This window comes from Nymphaea colorata, chromosome 3 (assembly GCF_008831285.2).
Source record: "Nymphaea colorata isolate Beijing-Zhang1983 chromosome 3, ASM883128v2, whole genome shotgun sequence".
Lineage (NCBI taxonomy): Eukaryota > Viridiplantae > Streptophyta > Magnoliopsida > Nymphaeales > Nymphaeaceae > Nymphaea > Nymphaea colorata.
This window is the reverse complement of record NC_045140.1, coordinates 4,623,141-4,648,207: the sequence shown is the minus strand read 5'-3', so window position 1 is coordinate 4,648,207 and position 25,067 is coordinate 4,623,141. Positions and strand designations below refer to the sequence as shown.

At 36.9% G+C, this 25,067-nt stretch overlaps 2 protein-coding genes across 2 annotated transcripts; one reads left to right on the top strand and one right to left on the bottom strand.

The window, feature by feature from the left end:
* Nucleotides 1–10,514: 10,514 nt before the first annotated feature.
* LOC116250230 (uncharacterized protein At1g05835) lies at nucleotides 10,515–12,823 on the top strand. Its single transcript, XM_031623766.2, has 2 exons — nucleotides 10,515–10,673; nucleotides 12,331–12,823. The coding sequence occupies exons 1-2, from the start codon at nucleotides 10,598–10,600 to the stop codon at nucleotides 12,636–12,638; spliced, it is 384 nt and encodes a 127-aa protein (XP_031479626.1). The 5' UTR covers nucleotides 10,515–10,597; the 3' UTR covers nucleotides 12,639–12,823.
* Nucleotides 12,824–13,047: 224 nt separating this feature from the next.
* LOC116249953 (aspartic proteinase 36-like) lies at nucleotides 13,048–24,821 on the bottom strand (the record flags this gene model as incomplete). Its single annotated transcript, XM_031623272.2, has 10 exons — nucleotides 13,048–13,271; nucleotides 14,926–14,997; nucleotides 16,069–16,144; nucleotides 18,489–18,579; nucleotides 20,395–20,465; nucleotides 20,548–20,722; nucleotides 21,969–22,193; nucleotides 23,466–23,713; nucleotides 24,046–24,175; nucleotides 24,397–24,821. Coding segments are annotated over 10 exons (1,659 nt in total), but the record flags the coding sequence as incomplete, so codon positions are not given.
* Between the last annotated feature and the right edge of the window lie 246 nt (nucleotides 24,822–25,067).

The window sequence follows — 25,067 nt, the reverse complement described above, 5'->3', positions numbered from 1 at the left end:
AGAATTTATTTCCTAATTAGAATTGTTTTAGACATTAGGTAAAATTTCACTAACAAATAAATAATGTTCTCCTTTGAAAGGTTGGTCGTTCAACCTGTGGGAGATATCTCAACCTTTTGGCCCTTCTCTCAAATTAAAACAAAGTGGTATCTCAAGTAGGGCTGGGCCAGGTCAGACCACCCAGCCTTGTCAGCAGCCCTTGCCTGGACTGCCTAGTTGCTAGGCCGGTGCAGCTCAAGCCTGGGCTCAACCTGGCAGGCCAACTTGTGATATGTTTATTAAAAATAAGAGAAAAAAAAACAACCGTGCCTCAGCGATTTCTGCTAAAAAACCAAATGCCCTGGTGACCACTAGCGGGTTTCTATCATCAGAACCTTTTAGGTGATGTTGAGGGGTTCTGTTATTATAAGCCCCCTAACATCACTGGGGTTTTCTAAACACATAAATCCCTTGGTAGCGATGTCATCATGCTGAAAGGGAGAGAGAGACAGATTTACCCGAGGGGAGAAAGTCACACACTGATAGCCAGTCTGGCACTAGTGAACCGATTAGATGAGAGAGATAGAAGAGCAGAGAGAAGGACATGGATGATGAGAGAGGCGGGAGGGGGAAAATGAAAAATAAAAAATAAAAAACAAAAAATAAATAAAAATAAAGTACAAATAAGGCCTGATCATTCACCTAGTACCAGCCAGATATGCTTGACATGACATGTTAACTGGCCTGCTAGCTTCAAATGCAGCTCAGACCTGGCCCATTATGGACCAAGTACCTGACTGCCCGACGAGCATCCATTCTGGTGCTTTTGGTTAACTTCAATCCCTTCACTTCTGTATTGATTCCGTCTTTTATCAACCTCTATCTTGATCTTTTGTTGGTCTATTTTCCTTTGGTCTTTGCCTCTCCTAGCCATTATGTATTGGTTTCCTTTGTGATGTTATTTTCTCTTATTTTATAAATTGTTGCAACTTGGAAGGAAGCTAAAAAAATTACCACCATTGCTTACCTCATTGTGTTTTCTCTTCAACCATGTGTGTCATCTTTTCTTTTCCACATGTCTTCAAACATATGATAGCAAGACAAGAGAATGTAGGAGATGTTCTCTCGAGGTTGGGCCATTCTCTTCTAGCCATGATTCTTTATAATGCCCTTGAGGTTGTTCTTTACCCCATTCTTTAGAATATGCTAAGTTTTTTGTTAGACAATTTAGCTTTGATATATTTGCCCAAGATTTAATTAACTAGTTTCAATTTATTAGAGTTATAAGCAGTTTTGTTCGTTACAATTTCTTAGTGTAACATGTATTTACAAAAATTAGCTAAATAGCGGCTGAATTAGGGATGAAATAAATTGCATGGTAGAATGACTCAATAATAGCTTGCTATTCATTATGGCTAGTGTTTATATTCTACATTACATGATTACCTTCATTGTTGTTTAGCCATGATATTAATGGTAGAATGACATTATTTTTTGTCTATATACCTTGTAAAAGATGTCGTACTTGTAAAATCTGACCTATTCCCATATTGAGTTCAAGCTCTTAGTTCAATGGATGCTAACCTGATCCTCAGAAAGTTTGGTTCCTTGCTAAAAAGGACTACACATCAAAACATTTAATCATTTAAGCCAACCTCCTTATAAACATTCAAAGATTTTAATGAAACTTCAATATGATACTAAACTTCTACATCCATAACACTCCAAGCTCCTAGTCTTTCATATTCTTTCTAACCCCCTAGCAGCTTATGTTTTTGCACCAAAAGGCTAAGAACTAACAAAACTAATGATTTAGTCAACTAGCTCATAAACCCTCAAAGATTTCCTACAATTTAAATATAGGACTAAATTTTTCATAATGACTGTTAGATAATTTGAGTGTTAAGAGATAAAATATATGTTACAATAAGTACCTAATTTCTGTTTTGATTGTCCGGTAGATTATTATGTGTCTTCATTATTTTTGTAATAAGTTAGTAGTTAGATTATTTCATGTTGTGTATGAATTGCGATATATTGTGCATATTGTAAGTTTGGTTAGTCTAGGCATGTTTTAAGAGATAGTAATTTAAAGATTTAGACATATTTTATGTTGTGGTTTCCATGTTTTTATCAATAATTCATTAGGTTTCTTTAGTTTAGATAGCCAAAAGAAGTTGGTTTGTACTATACTTAAAATTTACGTATATTATTGTTCAAACTTTAGGCAGCAACTAGCAAGCTATTTTCTAGATGCTGGCAGCCATTAGAATTCTTACTAAGGCATTCCTTCTTTAGGTACTGCTCTTTATAGGTTAGTCAATGGTTTTTGGTAGGTTAGTCAATGGTTTTTGGTAACTTATTAGAAAGAAAGTAAATTAAGATGTTAGTTAGACTTAAATTGTAGAATTTAATTTGTAAGCTTTAGGCGTTGATAGTAACAATATGTTATTGTTCCATACATCTACTCAAAATAATGGGGCAGATTCATTGAATGTTTTTTTAAAGTATCCAATGAATCTAAACAACTTTTGGCTTAGATGCATGAGACATTTCCCAAAAGGCCCCTTATGGTCTGTTCATGTCTAATTGATCCAACCATAGTTTTTCTTCTTTCATTGAGTTGCATTAGGCTACTCTAGGTAATCTTAGATTAACCATAGCTTGTAGGAAGCTTTCCTAAAATCTAGGAGAGTGTTCCTCACCCTAGGAAATGTCATTTAAGGTAGCTCTAGCAGATTTAGGAAGTGGTCTCACATTAGGTCTTTTTTCCGAGGGTGCCTAGTAGAGGATCATGTTTCAGTAGTGTAGTTACTTATCCTCTTTTCTTCTTTGCCTTGCTTTAATCAAATATTAACTTGGGATAATTTCTTAGAGTTTTGCTATTTACTTGTTGTTCTTTTTACATAGGATACTTATGTTCTAGCTAAGGTGATTATTCACATTAGGTAATTTAGAGATACATTAAGGTTAGGATTAGATATGATGGCTTCAAAAGGCTATGTGTGGATTATAAAGCGTCGAACAAGGTAATAGTGAAGAACAAATATCTCTTACCTTTGATTGCAAAACTTTTTTATCAGCTTGGTGGAGCACATGTATTTTCCAAGTTAGACATTCCGTTAGGGTATTGGCAAGTTCTGATTGTTGACGGCAACGAACCGAAGACAACTTGTCTCATTCACTACGGTGCCTTTGAATTCTTGGTAACGTCGTTCGGGTTGATAAATGCCCCTGCAACTTTTTCGATTCTAATGAACAAGATATTCTATTTGTACTTAGATAAGTTTGTGGTGGTATATATTGATGATATTGTGGTGTACAACAGCTCAATGGGAGACCATGTGAAACAACTGTGAACGGTGTTCAAGGCCCAATGACTTGGCATGTTAACCAAATGCCTTTAGTTTTTTAAGATGCACATAAAGTAAAGTAATGTCCAATGTTTTTTGAAAATATATTAATGCATGGCAATGATGTTTATAGGTGGCATCACTTGAAAAACTATAGAGCTTACTCGTCCACTAGACTAAAATCTTGGGGTTTAAAATGTTTGGTGGATACACTAAATGCAGTTATTTGTTGTCACATTAGTTTGTTATGTTTTGTATCTACATAGCTTTGTTCATTTTTTTTTTCCTTTATTTTTTGAGTGTAAGTATGAAAAAGTTTGATTATGCATGAAATGCATCATATTTTGAGTATATTTGGCATACATTTCATTCATATTTCAAAAGTGTAAATACCATATTTTCATTGATTTCAGTGTTAAAAGTTTATCACTTGAATATATTTTGGAAAATAGGATTACACTTTCAACTTGCTTTGAAATAGATTTTGGCAGTGAACCAGAGACAATGTCATTCTAGTTTAAGTCATTCTCTAATATCTTTAAAACCATAATCCTTTCACATATAAAGTTTTATAACTGTAACATTGCTCAAAATAGAATGCAACATATGTCATACACATATATAGTTATTTTTGAGGTTTTGAGCAATTTTAGGAACTTGAATAGTTGCTTTGAATGAGAACTTTAATTAAAAATATTTTTTCCTTTATATAGAGGTATTTTCCATTGGAGGACCTTGTCGAAGGCTTATAGGGCTTTAGAGACTTTTGTTCTTTTCCAACTATAGCACAAAAATAATCCTTGTTGTTATGGTGATTTGTGCATCAAAAACAAAGAAAATGGACCTAAAAGAATATGGCATGACACTAAGAGAGTGGGAAGAAGAAGATTTACCGGTCTGTGTCCGATGAAAGGAATTAGTGAAAGACAATGTGATATATGGTCTTCAATTTAAAGAAGAGAGTTTTGACAAGACCCTACTTGATGTAAAGTTTGTTCTACAGGTATGTAAAACACAAGAAGGAGAATGATAGTCTTAGCCACAAGAATCTCTAGTTACACCAAGGCTGGAGACTTCGGAGTATTTCATCCTACTTTACAACAAGAGGGCCGAAGCTCCACCATTGCCACTTTCTTCAGGATAATAGTTCTACCTTTGGTGCATCAAGTTGAAGCCTCTATTATCTTCAACTTGCATATCGGTGTCTTTCCTTTCTCTTTTTGCAATGCAAAAAGTTGACATTGCATAAATTCAAAATAAAAATGGGCCGCCTACCATTCCTCACCCTGTCTATTGCACCCCTCTCTTAAGATTTTTGTTTTTAATGAGTTAGCAAAAATCTGAAAAGAAAAAAACAAGTATAGAAAATGGAAGGGTCACAAAAGTCCCTCATTAGACCCATGATTCCACTTGCAGCTTTTTGCTGCACACTTGCAAAAACCAACAACAAAAAGCAGAGAAGAAGATAAGAAATATTGAAAATGGAAAAAGGAAAGAGATGAAATGACTTACTCGGCTTGACAGCAACCCTAACAGTCTCCAAGAGCTTATGATCGGGACAGCAGCAAGAATCTCCTTATGTGCTATAATTGGAAAAGGAAGACCCAAACTCTTTTAAAGTCCTCAAAGCGTTGGACAAGGTTCTCCACGAGAGAAAACCTCTATTTATAATGAGAAAATTTGGTTTAAACTGTCCTTTTTTTAGGAGACCTTAAAAATCTTGAAAATTGCTCAAAACCTTGAAAAGACATAGCTTATGTTGGGCTCTCTTTTGAGCAAAGTTACCATTATAAAACCTCACATTTTGGATGGATTTGAGTATTAAAAAGGTTAGGGTGGTCAAATTTTATCCAAGATCCAACAAAATTAGCTTGGAGTAGTTTTGGATCTAGGTCAACACTGAAATCTACTCTAAAGCACCAAAACTATGACATGTCCATTTTAACCCTTTTGCATAAAATTGGAGGTCTCATTCCTTGACACAAAAAACAATGTAAACATGGAATTTTAGATCTTTAAAATGTAGATGAATACATTCAAAATATGTTAAAAATATGATGTATTTCATGCATCGTCGTATATAAATTGTACTCACATAAGGTATCCTTTAGATGACAAACCCTACATAACTTGGGTATTTGAGAGTTTGTATACTTTGCTCAATTTTGGGCTTCAAAATGAGAAATGGGTTGCATTCCTCTTGAAGGATTGGTCAGGCAGGTGAACTAATGAAAGCCTGGTCATTACTTTGATTTTCTGTGTTGATACTCCTCTATACTGGAAATGGTGGCAGATGCTACTGTTCTCAAATTAAAAGGAGTAACTATAAGTTCACCCTGATCTGAAAGTAGATTGACTCTAGGAACAGGGAAAGGGAGGAGGGGCTTCAGCCTCTTCAAAGTATCTCCCCTTGGATCTAAAATAGCATGCATACACGACACTATTTTCAACCAAGTTTTAATCCAGTCAAGTAAAAGAGTATGTGGATAGTAAAAAGAAGAAGAAGAAGAATCACCAAAACCTGACTTACATTGAAAACCAAGTTTTAATGCAAATCATTGAAAAGATGGAGCTTGAAGAACATTGGATGTTCCATAACAAATTGAAAGATTGCATTTGCTAGTTTTGCACTTTTTTTTTAATAGTTTTAGCTTTTTTGAATGTTTTCTAGAGTCCAAAACATGGCTGCTGCAATGGATGGGGCAGAGGTTGGCAGTGGCTAGACTCTGTTTCGAATTCAGACGAAACAAATCAAGCAGATCACACTTTAGAGTTTAAAATTGCACAATAATGAAAATAAAAAAAATAGAAGGAAAAATAGATTTTAGTTAGTTCACTACCTTCATTAATAGGAAATCTTATTTTTTTGACTGACCAAAAGTTAACATCTTTAATGGCGTGAACTTGAGATCTTACTGGTGAGACAACATAAAATCTGAAACCAGTGCCCTTTCTTAGGGAGATTTGGAGGCTAACCTTCAGACTGCCATGAGATGCAAGTTGCAGTATAACTTAAGTCTATGCAATGTCCAGGATCTATACAACTATATCCAGATCTAAAATAACCTGTCATGAATAACCCTCGAAACTAGATCTGGTACGGAGCAGAAGCCACTTGACCCATCTATTCATGTCTCGGCCCTCGACACTGCCGAGTCTCTATTACAGCACTATGAGGGAGTGGATCTAGGGTTCATACTGCTCCATTAATCTCTATCTGACTTTATCCTGGATCTGACTTCTCAAAACAGCGAGAAAAAATATAATTCAGTCGCCATATAGGTTTCATGAAGCTAATATTGATAATATTTATGGCAGTTTGGAACATAATCTTGCTTGGGTATCCCACGCAATTCCTTTTTTCTAGTAGATGTAAATCATAAATATATGGATCGGGTTAGGGACTCAATCAGGTTCTATGCATGGCTGCATGGAACTCGAGCTCAACTTATATATAAGTTTGGTTGGAGCTAAACTAGTTTATTAAATGAACTGAGTTCAAACCTCCGGCCGGATGAACTCATTTAACCAGCCGAGCTCAAAGTTTGAGCTAGTCAACTCGAGCCTGGTTCGAGTTCGATGGCCAATGCCCTCTAAGAGCCAAGCCTTGAGCTTGAGCTGCCTCAGCTGGGCCGAACTGGGCTCTTGTCCTCTCTAGTTGTACATATTACGATCTGATATATATATATATATATATATATATATAGTTGAGAATGTGAAGCCACATCAATGCAGCTAAGATAGGCGAAAACAAAACTCAAAGAGAAGGGTAATGAATGGAGCAATCTAAGGAGCACAGCTGTGCCAGTGGTTGGCCGAACCTTGTTATATGCATCATATTGGTGCACGAATTTTTCTGCGCCAATATGGTTAATGACTAACATACTTATTTTGCATATTGACAAACAAAAGACAAAAATGAAAATGAAATAAAGACAAAAATGAAAATGAAAAAAAAAAAGACTATGAAGGACATTTTGTTTTAACAAATTATCAAAATATCCTTCCTTCCTTCCTTTACTGTGTAGGATGCGCCGTGTGATCAGCATCTTTTAGGCGTCCTTCTTCTGAAGTGAGCTGATGGCTCGGGCCCATTAGTCAGGCCACCACGGCCTGATGGTCTCCAGGCCCACTGGGTCAAAATTCTATGGGCGCTTACTAATTCATCAGCATGATCTCAAGGGGTTTTCTTGAGACTCGAATCCCGAGGTTGGCTTGTAAGGGTGGAGCCAAAGAAGGCCGGCAGGGACCATGCTTCCCATAGATCTTACAGAAATTTTCATTTGGCCAGGTGGAAATTTTGCAAATTATATAATCCCCTCTCCCCAAGAAGGGGAAAAAAAAAAACCTACAGCTGTCTAAGGCTGGGCACTGGGCAGAAGTTGCATCAAGGCCGGGCCACCATGGCTTTGAAAAGTAGGTTCAGGCCTAGGCCCGGGTTGACATCGGCCGGGCCAGGCCAGACCCAATTCTGCCAGATAAAAATATTAATTTTTAAATATTTTTTCTTATATCTATATCTGAAATATACATATTTTAATTCTTTTATGAAAATTGAATAGGGGCCCAGTCCATGATGGTTGGGTCTGGGCCCGGGCTGGTCCGATGCCCAGCCCTAGCTTCGTCCCTATCGGCTTGGCTCTTGTTTTGCACACTGGATCTCATATCTTTGGATTTTACGGCTCATAAAAGGTGTCTTGTTGCCTTTAATTTAAATTTGTGAATATAGTTATGTGGCAAAATGCCGTTTGAGTTTCGACAATGTCCGTTTAGCATTTGGAAGTTGTGTGAGAGAAACCTAGGTATATTCACCAAGTGGGAAAAATGATCAACCTTCAATAAAATTCAACAATTGAATTAGCAAAACCAAGCTTATAGAAGGCTTATACTAACCATGTAAAAAGTTTAAGGGGGCATTTGGATGACACCCTCATCTACCTCACTTTTATATACTCAAACTTTTTAATGAGTTTTAAAACTTGGTTTGTTTGTCTGAGTGACATACCCAAAACTTGGGTTTTCATAAAAAAACCCGAATGGTTGAGGTTTTTCACTTCTTTTTACAAAATCGGGTTTGATCGAATCTAGGGTCGCGTTTGGCTACATGCACAAAACACTGTTTGAGCAACAAAACATTCTTTTTTGAGTAAAAAACCACATTTTATCAAATCAAGTTTTGATGGCATCCAAACACTCCAAACGCAGTAGCTACTAGAAGGCAAGCCTCTAATCCAATTTGAAGGCACTTTGAATGCTATGCTCTCGCACCTTCTACGTGTTACCCTTTATGTGCCACGCATGCACCCCGTGCTGCGTGCCAACCGAGGGCACTCCTTTTCATGTTCCTCCACCAAGAACATAACAAACAACATGCTTCCATCCAATTTCCATAGGAATCAACCAATTGTTGTTATAACAACAAAAAGTCATGTGTTTTTTTTTATTACTGTTATTATCAAGGACTTTTAAGTGCCTTTGAAAAGATCATTGATATGGAGATTCAAAAGAGTTGGTAGAGGATGGTGGACATCACAATTGAAAGAGGCAATCATGGTTAGAATGTTTTCATGGGCATCAGTTCTTGTGAAAGGCAAAGTTAGAGCAGACCTTTTGGGCTAGAGGGTATGAAACAAATATCTTGTGAACAACTGTCTATGTTGCCAACAAGTTGAAACCACACTTGGTTTGCTAGAGTAGGCGGCGCGTTGTGGACAATAATAATGTCAATATGGATGAAGCGCTCCGGCCAGGCGAAATGAATCGCGATTTGATCTTAGTTTAGTGGTTGCATAAATGTTTTATTGTAATTTTTCAATTTGATATCTCAAGGGTGTTTGATTTCTTAGAATTTTAATTCTGGAATCAAAATTCTATAATCAAATTTCCACCTTGATTGAGAATTGGAATGAAGATTCCAAGTTTAATTTTCCTTTCATTTTGATAGGATGAAATTTTCATTCTAAAATTAAAGATAACTTGTTTGGCAAACAAGGAATTAAAATTCTAATGTTCATGATATTAAAGTCTTCATGTCTTGTGCCCTATTGACAGATGAAAAAATTCCAAAATTCTACAATTATAACTCTATCCCTTAAGGTGGGATCATAATTCTAGAATATTGATTCAGAATGAGCCTACCAGAATCCATTCTTCGTTTAATAATGCAAGTCACATTTTTAAAGAATGAGAGTAATGCTTCTTCTAAAATTTCATTCATTCCAAGTGAATCAAATGGCCAAAGACTCTTGGACAAAAAATATTAAAACTGAATGTATGGCACAGTTCTACAATGGTGTTCAAGGCATGCTTAGGTGACAGCCGAAATTGGGTATGCAAGAAAATCTAGTTGTGACAATGCAAATGTTTCCAAATGTTGGTAATATCATATGAAAGTTGGCATCTGACATGATATATCACGTAAAAGCTTGGTCTGACTTAGGAAATTCTGAGACCACAAATTTCCACAACAATTATTAGAAGAGGAGGGAAAAGAAAACAAGGAAGCCATGGATTTGGCACTGTCACTGTGTCAGATCCAGAGCAGAGCGTATCACATGGGGGAGTTTATTCAGTTACAAGAGCATGTGCAAGGAGATCAGAAGCAACAGCGAGACCTAGAAGGCCCCGCTCATCGACATAAAGGTTGAAGATAAAAACATAAAGAACCGCATCATTTTTAACGAAATAATAAACGTGCGAAGTTTGAAGAACCTTTTTTTTTAATTATTATTTGGAGACGTTTGATTACTTTGAATCTTAAATTGGTAGGTCTGATATAAAGTAAGGCTCAACTTAAATTTAAGATCGAAAATTGAAAACGATGAATCTGAAATCCTTATTATATCTCAACTTCGTAGATCTTAACGCAAATTTTGCGTGAAAATAAGGATTTGAAACCTGGGGGTTTAAAATTCCAAAAGGATACATGCGTTTGCTGTAAACATGAATACTCAAAGTTGAGTTGCTTCTGAACTCAAGTGCAGTGATATCGAGGTACAGTACTCCATTAAACTGTTGACTGAAGGTGAAGAGAACCTTTTCTCCTTTTTTTCTTTTCCCTTTGTTATCGTATTTGTTGTTTAAATCTGTAAGAAACCGAAGTACACATGCTCGGTTTTTGTCTTAACCAGCCACAAGAATATTACTGCATCTTTTCTGCATGTGAACTCTTCCCCTGCTGTTCTTTATATAGATAACGCGTCTTCTCCAGCCTACCATTGTCCCTCTCTCTATCCCTCCCTCTCTCTTTCTCACTCTGAAGAACAATGCCGACAACAGCAACCTTCAAGCTTGCTCAATGGGTATTTGCAATGGCCGCCATCAGTTTACTGATCATACAAGGTATGAAAGGTTTTCTCACCCTTGTTTTCTCACCCTTTTTCCATCTCTCTGAGATCAAAGCTGGAGTTCTTTTCCTTGATGCTCAAATGACTTCTTTTTGGCCGTCCAAGTCACTCCTTGAGGCCATTGCTTTTATAAATTGGTTACCTCAATAGTTTTACTAATTGTTTCAACACTTTGCTTAAATGTTTTACATGTTTTGCATGGTTGATGAATGAATCGTTGCACCAGTCCTCAGATTGCCCATCACTCTCTCTCTCTCCCCCCCCCCCCCCCCCACTTTTTCTCTCTCCTATCCTACCTGTCACAAGTCCAGGGTAGTGAATAGTTTTCCATGCCTTCCAAAGGTCCAGTTTGAATGGTAAATAATGCATCCCCAAGGAAAGTTCTCCCCATCTTCTCATGAATGAGAGAACACAAGCAGGGAGAAAATTTTTCCCAATGTTTCTTCTTCCTGTTGTCTGAAAGGAGTGGGTACTTCCCAAAAACTTATTCTTGACTTCATTTTTACTACTTTTGTTTTAGATGTTGTTAACAAGCTAGGATTTAGTAGAACCCCACAAATAATCTTCCAAACTTTGAAGATCTTAAATCCAACCCGCTGGGCAGGTGGCTGGAGCCCCTTCTTTTGCCCCAATCCTCTTAGCGTTTCAACCAAATAAGTATCAAATTCAGTAGAATAGATAATGAATGAGCTCTCCAACCAGATCTAGCTGTCAGTTTGCAGAACTAGAGAGTACCCATACAACAAAGACAGCTGATGGGTCAACCAAGTGACCGACCCTTTTTACATGAAACACCACCAAGACCAAGTAGTATGGTCTCACCCACTTAACCCTGGGCCCTCAGACAAGGCAAGGTTGGGCTTGGCCCATCACTGAGATGCATGCAAGCATCCTGAGAGGAACGGTGGTCTTATATATATATATATATACAGCGTTTGACATTAAGAAGGCCGTCGGCCGCATGATTCGATCTGCTGCCTGCAACATATATGCATCCTACAGAGTTTCACATTCAGAGGGCCATCTGCTGCGTGATTCGATCTGCTCTCTCGCATCATGGTCACACGCATAATAGCATTGGCGGTAAATAATGGACATATTTCTATCTAGAAAAGGACCTTTTGGCATATCTTTCAAGCAGGATATGAAATTCTACCGCGTCCCTTACGCGCCTCCCTTTTCTTCTATCTTTCTCTTTTTTCTGCGTTTTTTCCAAAACCTGTGAAGCTAAGAAGTCGTTTGGCAACATCCCACATTCTTACATCCCATGAGTCAGGCCCCAAAAATGGATTGGATGTTTGAAACACTATAACAAGTGTTCCATAAATCTACCCTGTTTTTTGGGGCAAGCTTAATTGATAAAACTAGGAAGAAAATTTGCAAGGCTGAACAGAGAACGCTCATCTCTACGGCCTACAGGATTCTTCAATCAGCTAAGCGCAAGAAAAGGTACTTGACAAGACATCATTGTCAACTTGATGTGAAGCAAGGACAACACTTTTATGGGTCCAAAACCACAAAGAAAGCTTTCTCTCTCTAACTCCCTCTCACAGTACTGCACATAAATAACTATGCAAAAGAAGTGCAATGATGTCACACAAATATCAGAAATGCATCATTTTTAACATGAGAGATGCAACATTACTATGCAGTGGCTGGATCCAGGTGCGAAAACAACGGTCCTTCAGTTCGCCAGGTCCAAGTGGGTTTTGGGAAGCTGCCGCAGTTCATGGTGGAAATAAAGAACAACTGCCCGATGTGTCCTGTTACAGAAATTCATGTCAGGTGTGCGAACCTGTCGCAGAATCTCGTCGATCCCAGAATGTTGAAGGTCCTTCGTTTTGATGATTGCGTCGTCAACGGAGGGTTGCCTCTAGCACCGATGCAGAAGCTGTCTTTCAATTACACCCACCAGAAGTTCCAGCTTATGCCCAAGACATGGAATTTCCAATGTGAGTGATGTCCCCTTGGTTGAAGCACAAGGCAAAAGTCCATCAGAAGATCGGAGCCCCAACCAGACATATATATCTCTATATATATAAGCTCTTGGGTAGTCCTCCACAAACTTGCTCCAGTTTTGCTATTTGTTTTGGCTTCAAACATGTTGTGGCTAAGATTGCAATGTGCACGGAAGTCTTCAGGGAATTTTTTGATTTGGCCACGAACACATAACCCACTATCAGGTAGATCTTTAGGCTGAACACCAGGATGGTAAAACTCCAAAGTTATGACCAGCACCCACAGAGAGTGGCATTCACAAGAGCAGAAACATGAATTGCTGGTATGACGGCAACAACTGATCCAGATTTGTTAAAACTGCATTTGGGCGACATCTTGCAGAATTGGTTTTGGACAAAAAGAAGATCGTGGATTGGACAAATACAACAGCTTTTTTCATTCAATGAGATAAATTAACAAAATGAATCAAGCTGCATTAACCAGCTAACTCAACAAATCCAATGAAGAAGGATGATCAGATATATAATTAAAGAGAACCGCGGCAAATCTAGTTTACAGGCCAAGGAAATGTTATGGGCCCCAACGGAATACATGGCTCCAGTCCTGGAGTCTTTGATTTTGATGCTTGAGGAGCCTGAAAAAGAAAAAGAGAATTTGAAAACCATCAGATATAATTGGAAATACTATGACCAGAGAAAGTACCCTTACAGAGAGGGGGAAGGAAAAAAAATTATGTGACAGGAGGATTGACTAATTTTCAGTTGGTGAATGAGCCAGACAAACTTATAACATCCGACTAAACCTCAGATATGCTTGAATTTGGTAAGATGGATTCAAAACTAACCTAAATCTGACCAGATGTCAGACCAAACTCAAAGATACCACTTTCTAACCATGCTTTTCTTTTTTTCTTTTGCCAGTATGAAACAATAACGTTATAAATAACAGCAACCTGATATCTCACACCGGGTAAATTCTTAACCCAACTTGAACGGCATTAGGTATAAAGATGGGAAATAATGCGTTCCTAAGCTATACAATTTCATTAAATGATTGTGCGTTTATTAGTATTTAAATAAAGAAACAAAATTACTTATATGGCATAAAGTCAGATGACCAGATTCTAGCTGAACGTGGCCAACGTCAGCTGACCCAGACATATATGTTCTGGCCCTTGAGACTCGTTACCTTAACCATCATTTACTTAATCTCAGACCAGCCAGAAACCAAGATGGTTGAAGACACTGTGTCCATAGATGTCGCAAACAATCAGCATGGACTAGAAAGTTCATGTCTGGCAAGATGAGTGTTGAAGTATGTTACATGGGTCTCGGGACCGGGTCCGGATCCGGATCCGATCCAGCTTGTAGCCCTTGTTGGGCATTATTTAAGTCGTGTAACCCTAATCCTTAAGGTGTGAATGAAAGACTAAGGAGAGAGAGAGTCTGGCGGCTAGTGGGCATCGGCTCCTCCTCATTCGTGGTCTTTTCCCTCTTGTTGAGGGTTTTCCACGTTACATCATGATCGTTGTTTTTCTTTCTCTTCTTGTTTGTGTTTCTACAATGAGAGAGCACTAATTTCAAATTTTCACAAACGTAACAATTCAAAAACTTCACTGTAACACAGACCTCTTTTGCGCACCTGCTGTTGATAATTTTCATCAACATTTACCACAATGTCTAGATAATGTACGAGTACAGTAAAATCGTGTTCCTAATTTTTCTAAAATTGGCAATTTTTCTCAAGGGAATATTCATCATCAAAAATCCTGGTAGTAATAGGAATCATTACAACTATAACCATGAAACGTTAAAATCATGCAGTTTTCCCTATTTCCTAGAAGTCCTTGCAATAGAGGGTTTCTTTTTTTTTTTTCACGACTGCTTCCTTAGTCAACTACTTCTAAGACACTTCAACACGTATTGTTTGCACACAAGAAAAATGAATACTCTTTCATTCATTTATCACAAGTTGCAACAAATTTGTAAGAGACAAACTTGAAATTATATATAAAACCACAAACCATAGGAAGGAGATAACAAAACAAGAAATCTTAAGCAATTAACGGAAAGTTCACAAACTGATTTTAAATATATCATACAAAAGAATACTCTAATGCCCAAGTAAAATGAAGGATTGGTAAACTCCGCTAGTTGCTTATATTGAAAAGCTAAAGAATAGTTGCAGAAACAAAAAAAAGGAACCACAAAAAGAATCACTGACATGTAACTAAATAAAAAAAATGGCAACAAAAAAACATACTAAAAAATGACAACATATTAACTCACAATCATAATTAGTCCATCCTATTGCTTGGTTCTCAAGATCATAAACCACCAACCTATTGGCCAAAACCAAATCTGCACAGACAACATAAGATTAATTAGTCAAAGATAGCATTTCTCTCTCTCTCTCTCTCTCTCTCTCTCTCTCTCTTCATAATTTACATTTAAGCACGACCAATTATGTTAAACAAGACTATAGAAAGTTGTCAAAAAAATAAGGTGCATCTAGGTGACGTGATGCCCCAGAAACCCTATGTTCAACCATTGCCATCAAAAGTTGCTAAAGATGAAGATGAGTTCCCCTATGTTCTTATAAACGTGGATTTGCGGCCAGCCAATTATTGTGGAAAGGATTCTACTTAGCCAAAGTGCAATTGGTTGAGCTCCCACATGCAAGATACACATAGAAAACTCTATGCCGCCTTGCCTAGAAAAAGATGGAGAACAAATACATCCACCTTTTGGAGGCATAGAACTTAGATATAGAGTTAGTCCCTTGTCCGCCTCATGAGTGTTTAGACATAGAAGTAAACACATTCTACAAAAGATGGAGAGCTCAATAAGAAAGCTTCTCTCCTTGCCAGAGGTTGTCCCCCTTTGACTGCACTCACCTTTCAATCCGTATATCTCTAGTTTTTCGTTTGGAGAATGTATTCCAACACAAAAATGGAGAAAACATGCACCATCTGGAATACACTCTGTGCTATGTCAGTGGGCCCAGTCTATCTCATTGTCAATCCAGATACACTCTGATCATCTACATTTGGTAAAAAGAAACCAAATCTGATCAAGAATCACGTCCAAGTTCACTTATATGCCAAGGGCACAAGGAATTTGATTCCAGTGCATGCATAGATAAATGTTCTGAATAGCTCTCTTATAGCCAATATGACCTCATAATAAGTTCCCTTAACCTACATGAATCTGAATCTGCAACCAATTATGTGAATGGCTGTGTCAGACTTGAATTCTGTCCGTTTATGCCCTTCGACAAGAGATGGGTCCACTAGCTTTATGAAGCTACGCCTTTTTACCGGTGATAAGCACCGCCAAGATAAAGATCTAAGAACCAAAAAAAAGAAAATATAGATAGCTCACAACTATGAACTGTCCCTTCTATGCAAGAAAAAGGATATCGAACCATACCCCCCAATACAGTCCAACCTCTTGAGTCCCTATTTTGGCTCCCACTATTTTGAAATCCAATGCACCAATCAAAATCCTGCAAAAGTACATAAAAAAATCCAATGCCATACTGATACGAATGGAACAAAAAATGTGAGGAAAGCAGGTAATAAGACATGGACCAAAAACCAACAGAACCAATCATCCCAAACAGATACATGACATGGGTTATTACACTTTACAATTTACAGCTAAAAGGTTCAGTTCATATTTCATATACACTAACAGATCAATGATGGCGCACTTTTCCTGACACTGTTCATCATATTTTCGACAATTTTTTGCAATAAATAACACATCATGTATGACAACATGCATATATTTTAGTCTTAGGTACAGGGGGCTTTAGGTATATGCTATTAGCAGTTGAGTTGATACTTTTTTTAAGGTAGAGAATATCTCAGAAATTTGAAAGGATATGTAAAATCAAATTGTTCCAAGTTTCCAACAGTCAGTTGCATAAACTGGTAAGAAGTGCAAGTATCAAGAGAAAGCTGTTGAAAAAAATATTATCAAAAAGAAAAACTGCACAATGCACAAGCAGTTGTACTCAATTAGGCTCCAACATTGACAAAGCATAAGAAAGCTAGTACAAGCAAGAGATGTACTAGTTAGAACAAATTAGAAAAAGTTAAGTATATGTAACAAATAAATAGTTTACAATTAAAAGGAACTTCTGTAAGACCATTAGAAATCCAATGACCTTCTACAGTGTTTTAAGCAGATTAAGGAGCAGCAAAAAGGAGAAAAAAAAACAATACAACATTAAAAAATACACATCAAATATATTAAAATGATTTAATAGCATTTGCAAAAAAAAAAAAAGATGAATATGTCCTATGAGATGGACACCTACCATAGAATCAGAACAAACGGTTGACAGCAAAATCAAGGAAACGAAAAACCAACCAAAGTTGGGAAAGGTTTTGGAGAAGAAATGAAAATTTTCAGGTGATTAAGTATCAAAGGTAGGTAGAAAAATCAAGAAAATATACTTAAAAGAAATAAACTCATTATACAGAAGAGAACTTGATAACCTACGTTAATGCCACAGATTAATCAAAAGCCATCAAGGATAAAACAATCACAAACTTTCAAAATGAATCCATACAAGTATGCCTTGTCAACATCCATTTTCAAGACCTCTGCCACACATAAATGTGACCATCCTTAATACGTTCAAACTACAGGCACTGAAACACCACTCAGCATTTCAATCTCCAATCTGATCAGAGAGCAAACCTTTCCAATTTAGACTTTAGACAGATTTCATAAGCTTTTACAGCTGCACCTCATACCATTAAACTCTCTGTTTTCTTTAGAAAAAGTATTTATTTTGAGTGATTTATTGGCACAGCTGGTGTGAAAGACTTCCAAGAGATTTCATGGATTCAACAAGAACTCATAGCTTAAACTACAATTTGCCACTGGCTATTTGAGTTTGGTAAAGTATCTCAAACATGATATGTACTTTATTTCCAATAGCCATTCCCCTATTCTACATGGACGAATTAGCAGTGGCTGCTGCAGCACCTCATGTTGAAACTTAAAGGGCAACTGCAAAGAAGTATCTGAAGTAGATAACTGATGATTTCTTGCTCTAAACAACCTAGCAATGTAGAGGATGTCTTTTAATCTAAGTTACATGGGTACTTCAAAAGGCCCACGTACCCGTGTCGCCGTACCCGTACCCAAAGTGGGTACTTGCCACTTGGACACAATTGGGTACTTTTTACATTAGAACTGATCCAAACTATTTAATTTTACTTGATTTAATTTTTTGCAAACTCAGTTTTCATTCTGTTCTTAGAGCTATTGTTCATTAACACGTACTATTTTAATTTATATCACTTGCTTATTTAAACGTTCCTTTCATTTTGACTTTTTTGTATTATTTTGCATATATATATATATATATATATATATATATATATATATATATATATATATATATATATATATATATATATATATCGCATCTCCATACCCGTACCCATATCACTTAGTATGATCAAGCATCGTTTTTATTTTCTTAGGTAAAAACAAGCTTAAGACTATAAATGAGTAAAACTTCTAAAAAACCAATCAGTATGCTTTACAATAACTAATATCTACATTTTATAGTATAATATTAATAACCAAATGTCCAATTTCACAGCACAAACTTACAAGTCGAGTAACATACAATGCTAAATTTTAGAAAAACATCAAACAGAAAAATTGTCTGTTAACCAAGAAGCTAGAAATATAGATGTGAATATCTAAGTGGGGAAACAAAGTATGGACAAAACTGCACTCAAGCACAAGAAGAGAATAACTCAACAATGCAACATATTATCTTAAAAGGAGAATGCCTTATGAAACAAGAGAGCAGTACTTACGCCTATCTGATAAAGGTATTCATGTGGTAGAACCTTCAAAGTAACCGAATTTTCAAAATAAAAGGTGACATATGGGAAGGCATCATCCACACTGCCAATAAAAGGTAGAAAAGAGTAGATTAGCAAGTATACTGATATCAAAACCATATTTTCCAAATCTAATGAATCCTGCAAAAGCACCACTTGTATAAAATATTAGAACAAAATAACAAACAATCAGCAACAATTGGTCAAAAAAATAGGGCAAAAAGAAAAAAACCAAGAATATGCATGGTTGAATTGCATCATGCTATCTTAGTTATGGTTCTTTGACAGACCAAAGATTTCACCAAGAGAAAATGCCAGTAATATCAACCAAACCTGTAGGCCCACCTAATTAACATGGAAATGTCTCAGAACAAAACAAAGACTGACACAAAACAAATGTAGTTTTCCACTTCACACAGACAAAAGAAACAAACACAGAAAACTAAGATGCTTAAGACATAGAAATTGGAAAAAAGTAGTAAGATCATTGACATAAAAAATTCATTTCAAAGAAAAAACAGAAGTAAATTATTCTAATTACTTTCTAGGAAGCTTCTTAAAATAAACCTTTAATTGAACCTCATGCCATCTTTCATCCAGTTGCGAGATTTACATTCATGAAGTGAACAAGAAATATAACTTTTGGATTATTCCATTAAATTGGTAACCCCACTAAAACTAGTAATACAAAAATGGGACACCAGAACAATTTAAAGCTAAAACCATCAACACATAAAAGACTGTAGCAGCAAATACTTGGAAGCAAATTGTTCAACATAAAAAAAGGTTATCGAAGATACCAAAAGTAATAAAGACTGACAAACAGGCAACAAAATTTACCCAAAAGGAGTAGACAAGTTATTCAAAATTTGCCCAAAAGGAAAATAACTTTCAAACCAGAAGCGAACATATCATCTGGAAATTTTTCAGATGGTTGTAAATAGGGATCAGCTGCACAATTGACAAAAAAGAAGGTCCCTTTCAAATAATTGTCAAGAAGTATGTGCTTAAGGTTGAAAATATGGACTAAAGAGGATATTGAAAATAAACCTAATAGGAAAGAATCTACGATGAATCACAGAACCTAAAAGAATAAAGAGGATATTGAAAATAAACCTAATAGGAAAGAATCTACGATGAATCACAGAACCTAAAAGAACCACGACTTTGACGATGAATCTTCACAGGACCTAAAATAAACCAAGATCATCTTTTTTTATGGTGCGAGGGCATACACGGAAGTAGAATAAAAGTGCAATAATGTGCACATGCAGTACAAAAACAATATGAATTATAATACTATTTCTTAGAAAACATCAAAATCTGAAAAAGATAAAGTAAGGAGGTAAGTGGTTCAGATTTGAATGATCCTGCCTTTACTGAATTTCACTTAATCATTTTACGTAATCAGACTCAGACCCTACTTCTTAACACCATTGAGAAACGACTAGCATAAGATCTGACATTTATATGTAATTATACTGGATGTTTATTGGACACACTCAGGATATCAGGACTCATTCATATTTAGTCATGAAACGGCACATCAAATCCACAATCAATTAGTAATCAGATCTGGGTTTCCTTACCACAACTAACTAAACAAATTAAACTGGATCAGTAATCAGATATACCCAATCCCATTTACATCCCTAACTAAAAGTGGCTAAACAATGTTCTTCTTTTTTCCTTTTCACCTGATGTTATATACCAAATACAATACTTATTCTTAATTGAACATAGAATTTTGTTGGCTGGGCATCTGAAAGCTGTTGAGGATCTTTCATTTGTTTAGAAATTAGGACACATTTGTAAGCATAGAAAACATTCTTGACTGGATAAAAACAGAATCAATAATTTACATGCTTACAGTAATTACCTTCCAGTGTACCGAAAGCAACTTGAACCTTCAAGCGCATAATAATGTACATGTGGCCCATAAGACAGAATCTAGAACCAAGACAGAGACAAGTGAGCAACTAACAAATGAAAGAACAGCAATCAAGTAACCATTGTCAGCCAGTTCACTCACTGCTTTCATTAGAGGATTAAAAGCTTCTTCTGCAATGTAAGTCAATGTTGTTCCACTGTCAATTATTGTCCCCAATCTGTCTTCAACCCCACGTCCAGTATCAAACACATCTGAAGGAAGTCGCAGCATCACACCACCAACATCAATTGCCTTCATATACACATTGTAATGAGACCTATGAGATGGCCACAACTAACATATCAGATGATGATTGCATTGAATATAACAAGTGATGAAGAAAACTATGAGATTGATATAAGCATAACAATGCCTTATGAATGTCTCACAAATACATCACATAAGAAAAGAAAAAAAGCATCATAGAGAGAAGACATTATTCAAATACTACCAAGCCACACAAGGCAGCTAAGTCCATGCGATCAATATCTATGTCACATAGGTACAACTGTAGGCAAGCAAGGTGTGATACAACAATTTGGAAAACATGGATGCAGGTACGTGGTGAATGTGTACACATCCTCAGATGCATACACATATGAAATGGTCACTTTCAACTTCTTTCCTTGAAGCCTATTATGCAATAAGCTGTCTTTTCAGAAATAGCTCGAGTGGTGGTTTAGTAAAGGTGAAGAAGCTCCATTCAAACGAAGTAATATTAAAAGCTAAAGTTCACTGAACACAAACTCGAAAACTCAAGTAAAACTAGCTGCTTGGATAAGAAAGAGTTATCCAAACAAGAGCCTTGGCATAGTCAATCATTGAATAAGCATGAAAGCATCAAGTTAAATTTAAATGCTGAACACTCTGACTCCAATCATAGCAGTGCTGCTACGTGATACGGTGATACCAAGACAGGAAAAGGGAAAACTAGAGATTCCCAAATAAATGGACCAAAATGACAAGGACAAAGTCCACAAGTGCACCAACTGTTTTCCAACTACTCATTATTAGGAAATAGTTGAATATATACAAGAGCGAGCATGTAGAAGGACCTTCAATGGAAAATAACATAAAATATGCCCTAAAATACACAATAGCCAACTAAAAAAAGGAATTATCAAAAACTTCAAAAAATTGTCTTGAATATCAGACAAAATCATTTCACATGCACAAGTACAAACTTCCAAATTCAAAGTGCAACCACATTGTTTAGCACATCCTCTCTTTTCCTCTAGAAAACACAGAGAACATTAGACACATCACTGTCACCACTTAGCAGTTAGCACCTAACTCAAGAGTCCCACTCAGTCACTCACACCTCGATTATTAGAAATTTAAGCATGGAGACAAAACCATAAGGAGAATATCAAGCATCTATATCAACATAGTGATCCCCTAACTATACCAAAACCATCCTACAATTAAATCAAAAAAAGAAATCACGTTTTAAATTATCACACAAAGAGATTCTAGGTCTGCTGATTAAAATGTTCTCAGTGAGATAGCAAAAGGTAACATACTGGTTAGCTACCAAAGGAGTCATCTTTACATGTGGTTCTACCACTTGTCCAATAGTAAATATTCCACCACCATTTACCCCATCTAAACAATGGGCAAACATCTTTTTGACTTTTCCTTCAGAAGCTAATTGAGAAACCACAGAAGTATTTGATTGTCCGAAGCCCATGATTCCATCCACTGCCTGGCTACTAGCATCAAGTTGCCCAGTTTCATGAACAGAACACCTGTATAACATGCATAAACATATATATTAATATTACAAAATACAAACTTGAAGAAAACAGAATGAGAACAAAATATAGATCCATAATAATGGGTAGCAACAGGATATATCTTCCAAACTACCAGACAATGACCAGTCTCTGACAATAAGCAATGGCAAACCATTGCTTAGCTTGTCATAACTGTTAACCAAAATCAAGTTGAATCCTACTTTGTTAAAAGTGTTAGATGGAACCAAGGCAGTGAATAGCGCCTAGAGATTAGGTGTCCCTAGACTGGACTAGGCACTTTGAGCAATACAACGAAAAAAAAAATAGAGAACAAAAATGCAATACTAACTGTTATATATAATCACTAGTCACATATACAGAAGCGTAGATGGACACATACAGTCACATAAAAAAATTTTGAAAAAAAGTACAGAACAGCTTAATGTTGAAAAGGAGGAAAAATGAAAAGACTGTGGAAAAGGCACATTTTTTATTAGAAGGATCTAAAAAAGAAATCCAGAGTGCAAATTTTATGGAAGCTATTGACAAAAAGCACACATGAGCCGTTAGAGAACAAAACAAAAAACAATCCTGAAGAAGAATGAGCTGACTTTTTGGATCCTAGGAAGCCAGTGATCATCATATAAATTTTTTAAGTGAAGAACTTTCAGTGAAGAGAAAAATGCATATTATTTAATTTTCCAAGTCCCACTCAAGGAAAACACTATTTCTATTAATAGATTTATATGAAAGGATCAATTTGACAAATAAACATCCAGCCCAGCAATAAAAAACACTAAACAAACAAACAGCAGATCTGTCAACCATAGTATACAAGGAAGGCCAAACACAGTATTCTATGACAGTGCCAAAAGAAACTTTTTAAGAAATAAAATCACTGAACTGATCGTTCCCACATCCATGCAACAGAGCCTGTGAACAATCTTTGAAATGACATGTTTGTTTTGGATAAACTTTTAAACTCCAAACAATGACTAGTCACCAAAAGGATCATGTCCTATGCACTTCTTTCAGATATATGACGCTCAACCATGTCATAGTCTAGTATGTGGAATGTTGGTTCACATGATCGAACAGAAAATCATGTCAAGTAACTGCCAAATAAGTCAACGGCTTAAAACATTGAAAATTGTCTTATTAGTTAAACTAGCATATTAAGCATGGTGTTAGAAAAGTTACACTGATGCTACAGGTAATTTTTTTCATATTTAAGAGCTCAAACCTCAAAAATTAAATGGGAGATAACGGGTAGAGGGTACTTACCCAAACACAACACTCGCATTGGCAGGGCTGGTTTTAAAATTGCCGGTCAATTGGTTATACTGCATGATATCTCTTACAAAGTAGCCCCTACTCGTACTGCCATCCCCATATTGCAAATAAAATTGGCAGAGGGCACTAGGAGTGCAGCCCGAAACTCGGCCCCTATAAAGCATTGAACAAAAATCATCCTTACACGCAACCAAAGACCCACTGCTGGAACCGCTTGGATCATAAAGAGTCAACTCTAGCTGTACCAAAAGCATGTTAAACGAACTTCAAAAACACAGTAGTCTGAGTAAATCATCAAACAACTATATTAAAGTTTGAAAGTAATGAATAATCATTAAGGAAAGTTTGTAAACGGATAAATGAACTCCGACTACAATTTCCATAAAAGTGAATACCACGGATGTAATGTATAACCAATGGTGACCACTTTATTCTTTTAACAAGACGGTGAATCAACGATAAGTAATTGCAGAAACAAGAAAGCAAGACGGAAAAGTGCACCAAAATAATCGAGTGCAAAACCAAGCAACAAAGAGAAAAATACGGGAATTGCTAAATAATATCAGATTACCCCAAGATCGCTCGTCTTCGGACAATCCCGACATTGAATACAATTCACCCAAAGCTGATCGCTCCCGGTATCAACTTGCACAAAATAATGCTTGGGTGGGCTCCCGATCCAGAGTTCAGTATAGTACAATCTAGCACCAAAAAGAAGAAAAAGAGAATGAGAAATACCAAAAAGAGCCAGCGGGAGAGCAAAAGAAACTGGCGCTTCAAAGAAGGCCTGCCGAAAGCCTTAATTCAAGAGAACGTCCAATTGGCCGTCTCCGACTAGGAAAAACAAAATAAAATGGAAACAAGCAAATGCAGCAACAAAAAAATGCACAGGAAAAAGCCAAATCCGGCCCGCCGCACTCACCCAGCGACCGTGGCACTGCTACTGCCTCCCAACGGCAGATCGACGGCGCTGAGCATCCTGCCGTGCCGCCGGCCGTCGTGCGCCCTCAGCCGGTGAATCCCGCTTCGGAGACCGGCGAATTTGCTCCTAACTCGGATGACTCCACTCCCATCCGCATGACGAACGGATAAAATAACAAAAAGAGCCCGAGCGCGAGGAAAGCCACCCTCTCCTTCCGATCCATTGGAAGCAAGACGGAACACCTCGTGCCCGAAGCTCAACTGACGAACAACACAACGTGGGACAGAAAGGAAAAGCAGACGGAAGGAGAGGAGGAAGGCGCAAAGAGGGAGGGAGAGAGAGAGCGAGAGGCCGCGCCGTGGGGAAGCGCAGCCTCTCAGGTAGGGGAAGCGAGAAAGGAAGCGGCCTTCTGTGGCTTCCCGTTGAATTTATAAGAGGGGGAGAGGTGGAAAAGGGCGCGTGAGAGAACGCCTCTGGTTTTTCGCTCTCTTTTCGCGTCATTCGCCCTTTTCCATCTTTTCTTTTTCGCCTTTTCTTGGTTAACGGAAAACCGGTAAAGAAGGAACCGACAGCTGTGGTCCATGTTTGATTTGGATTGATCCAAAATTCGTTTTGGATTTGGATTTGGTTTTTTTTAATATTTATTCAAGAGAAGTTGTTTTGGCGTGAAA

What these genes read in the sequence shown, in the direction of transcription:
- LOC116250230 (XM_031623766.2), top strand. Translation starts at nt 10,598, where the DNA reads ATGCCGACAACAGCAACCTTCAAGCTTGCTCAATGGGTATTTGCAATG. An exon ending in CAGTTTACTGATCATACAAG is followed by an intron (nt 10,674 to 12,330) that starts GTATGAAAGGTT and finishes ATTACTATGCAG; the next exon opens with TGGCTGGATCCAGGTGCGAA.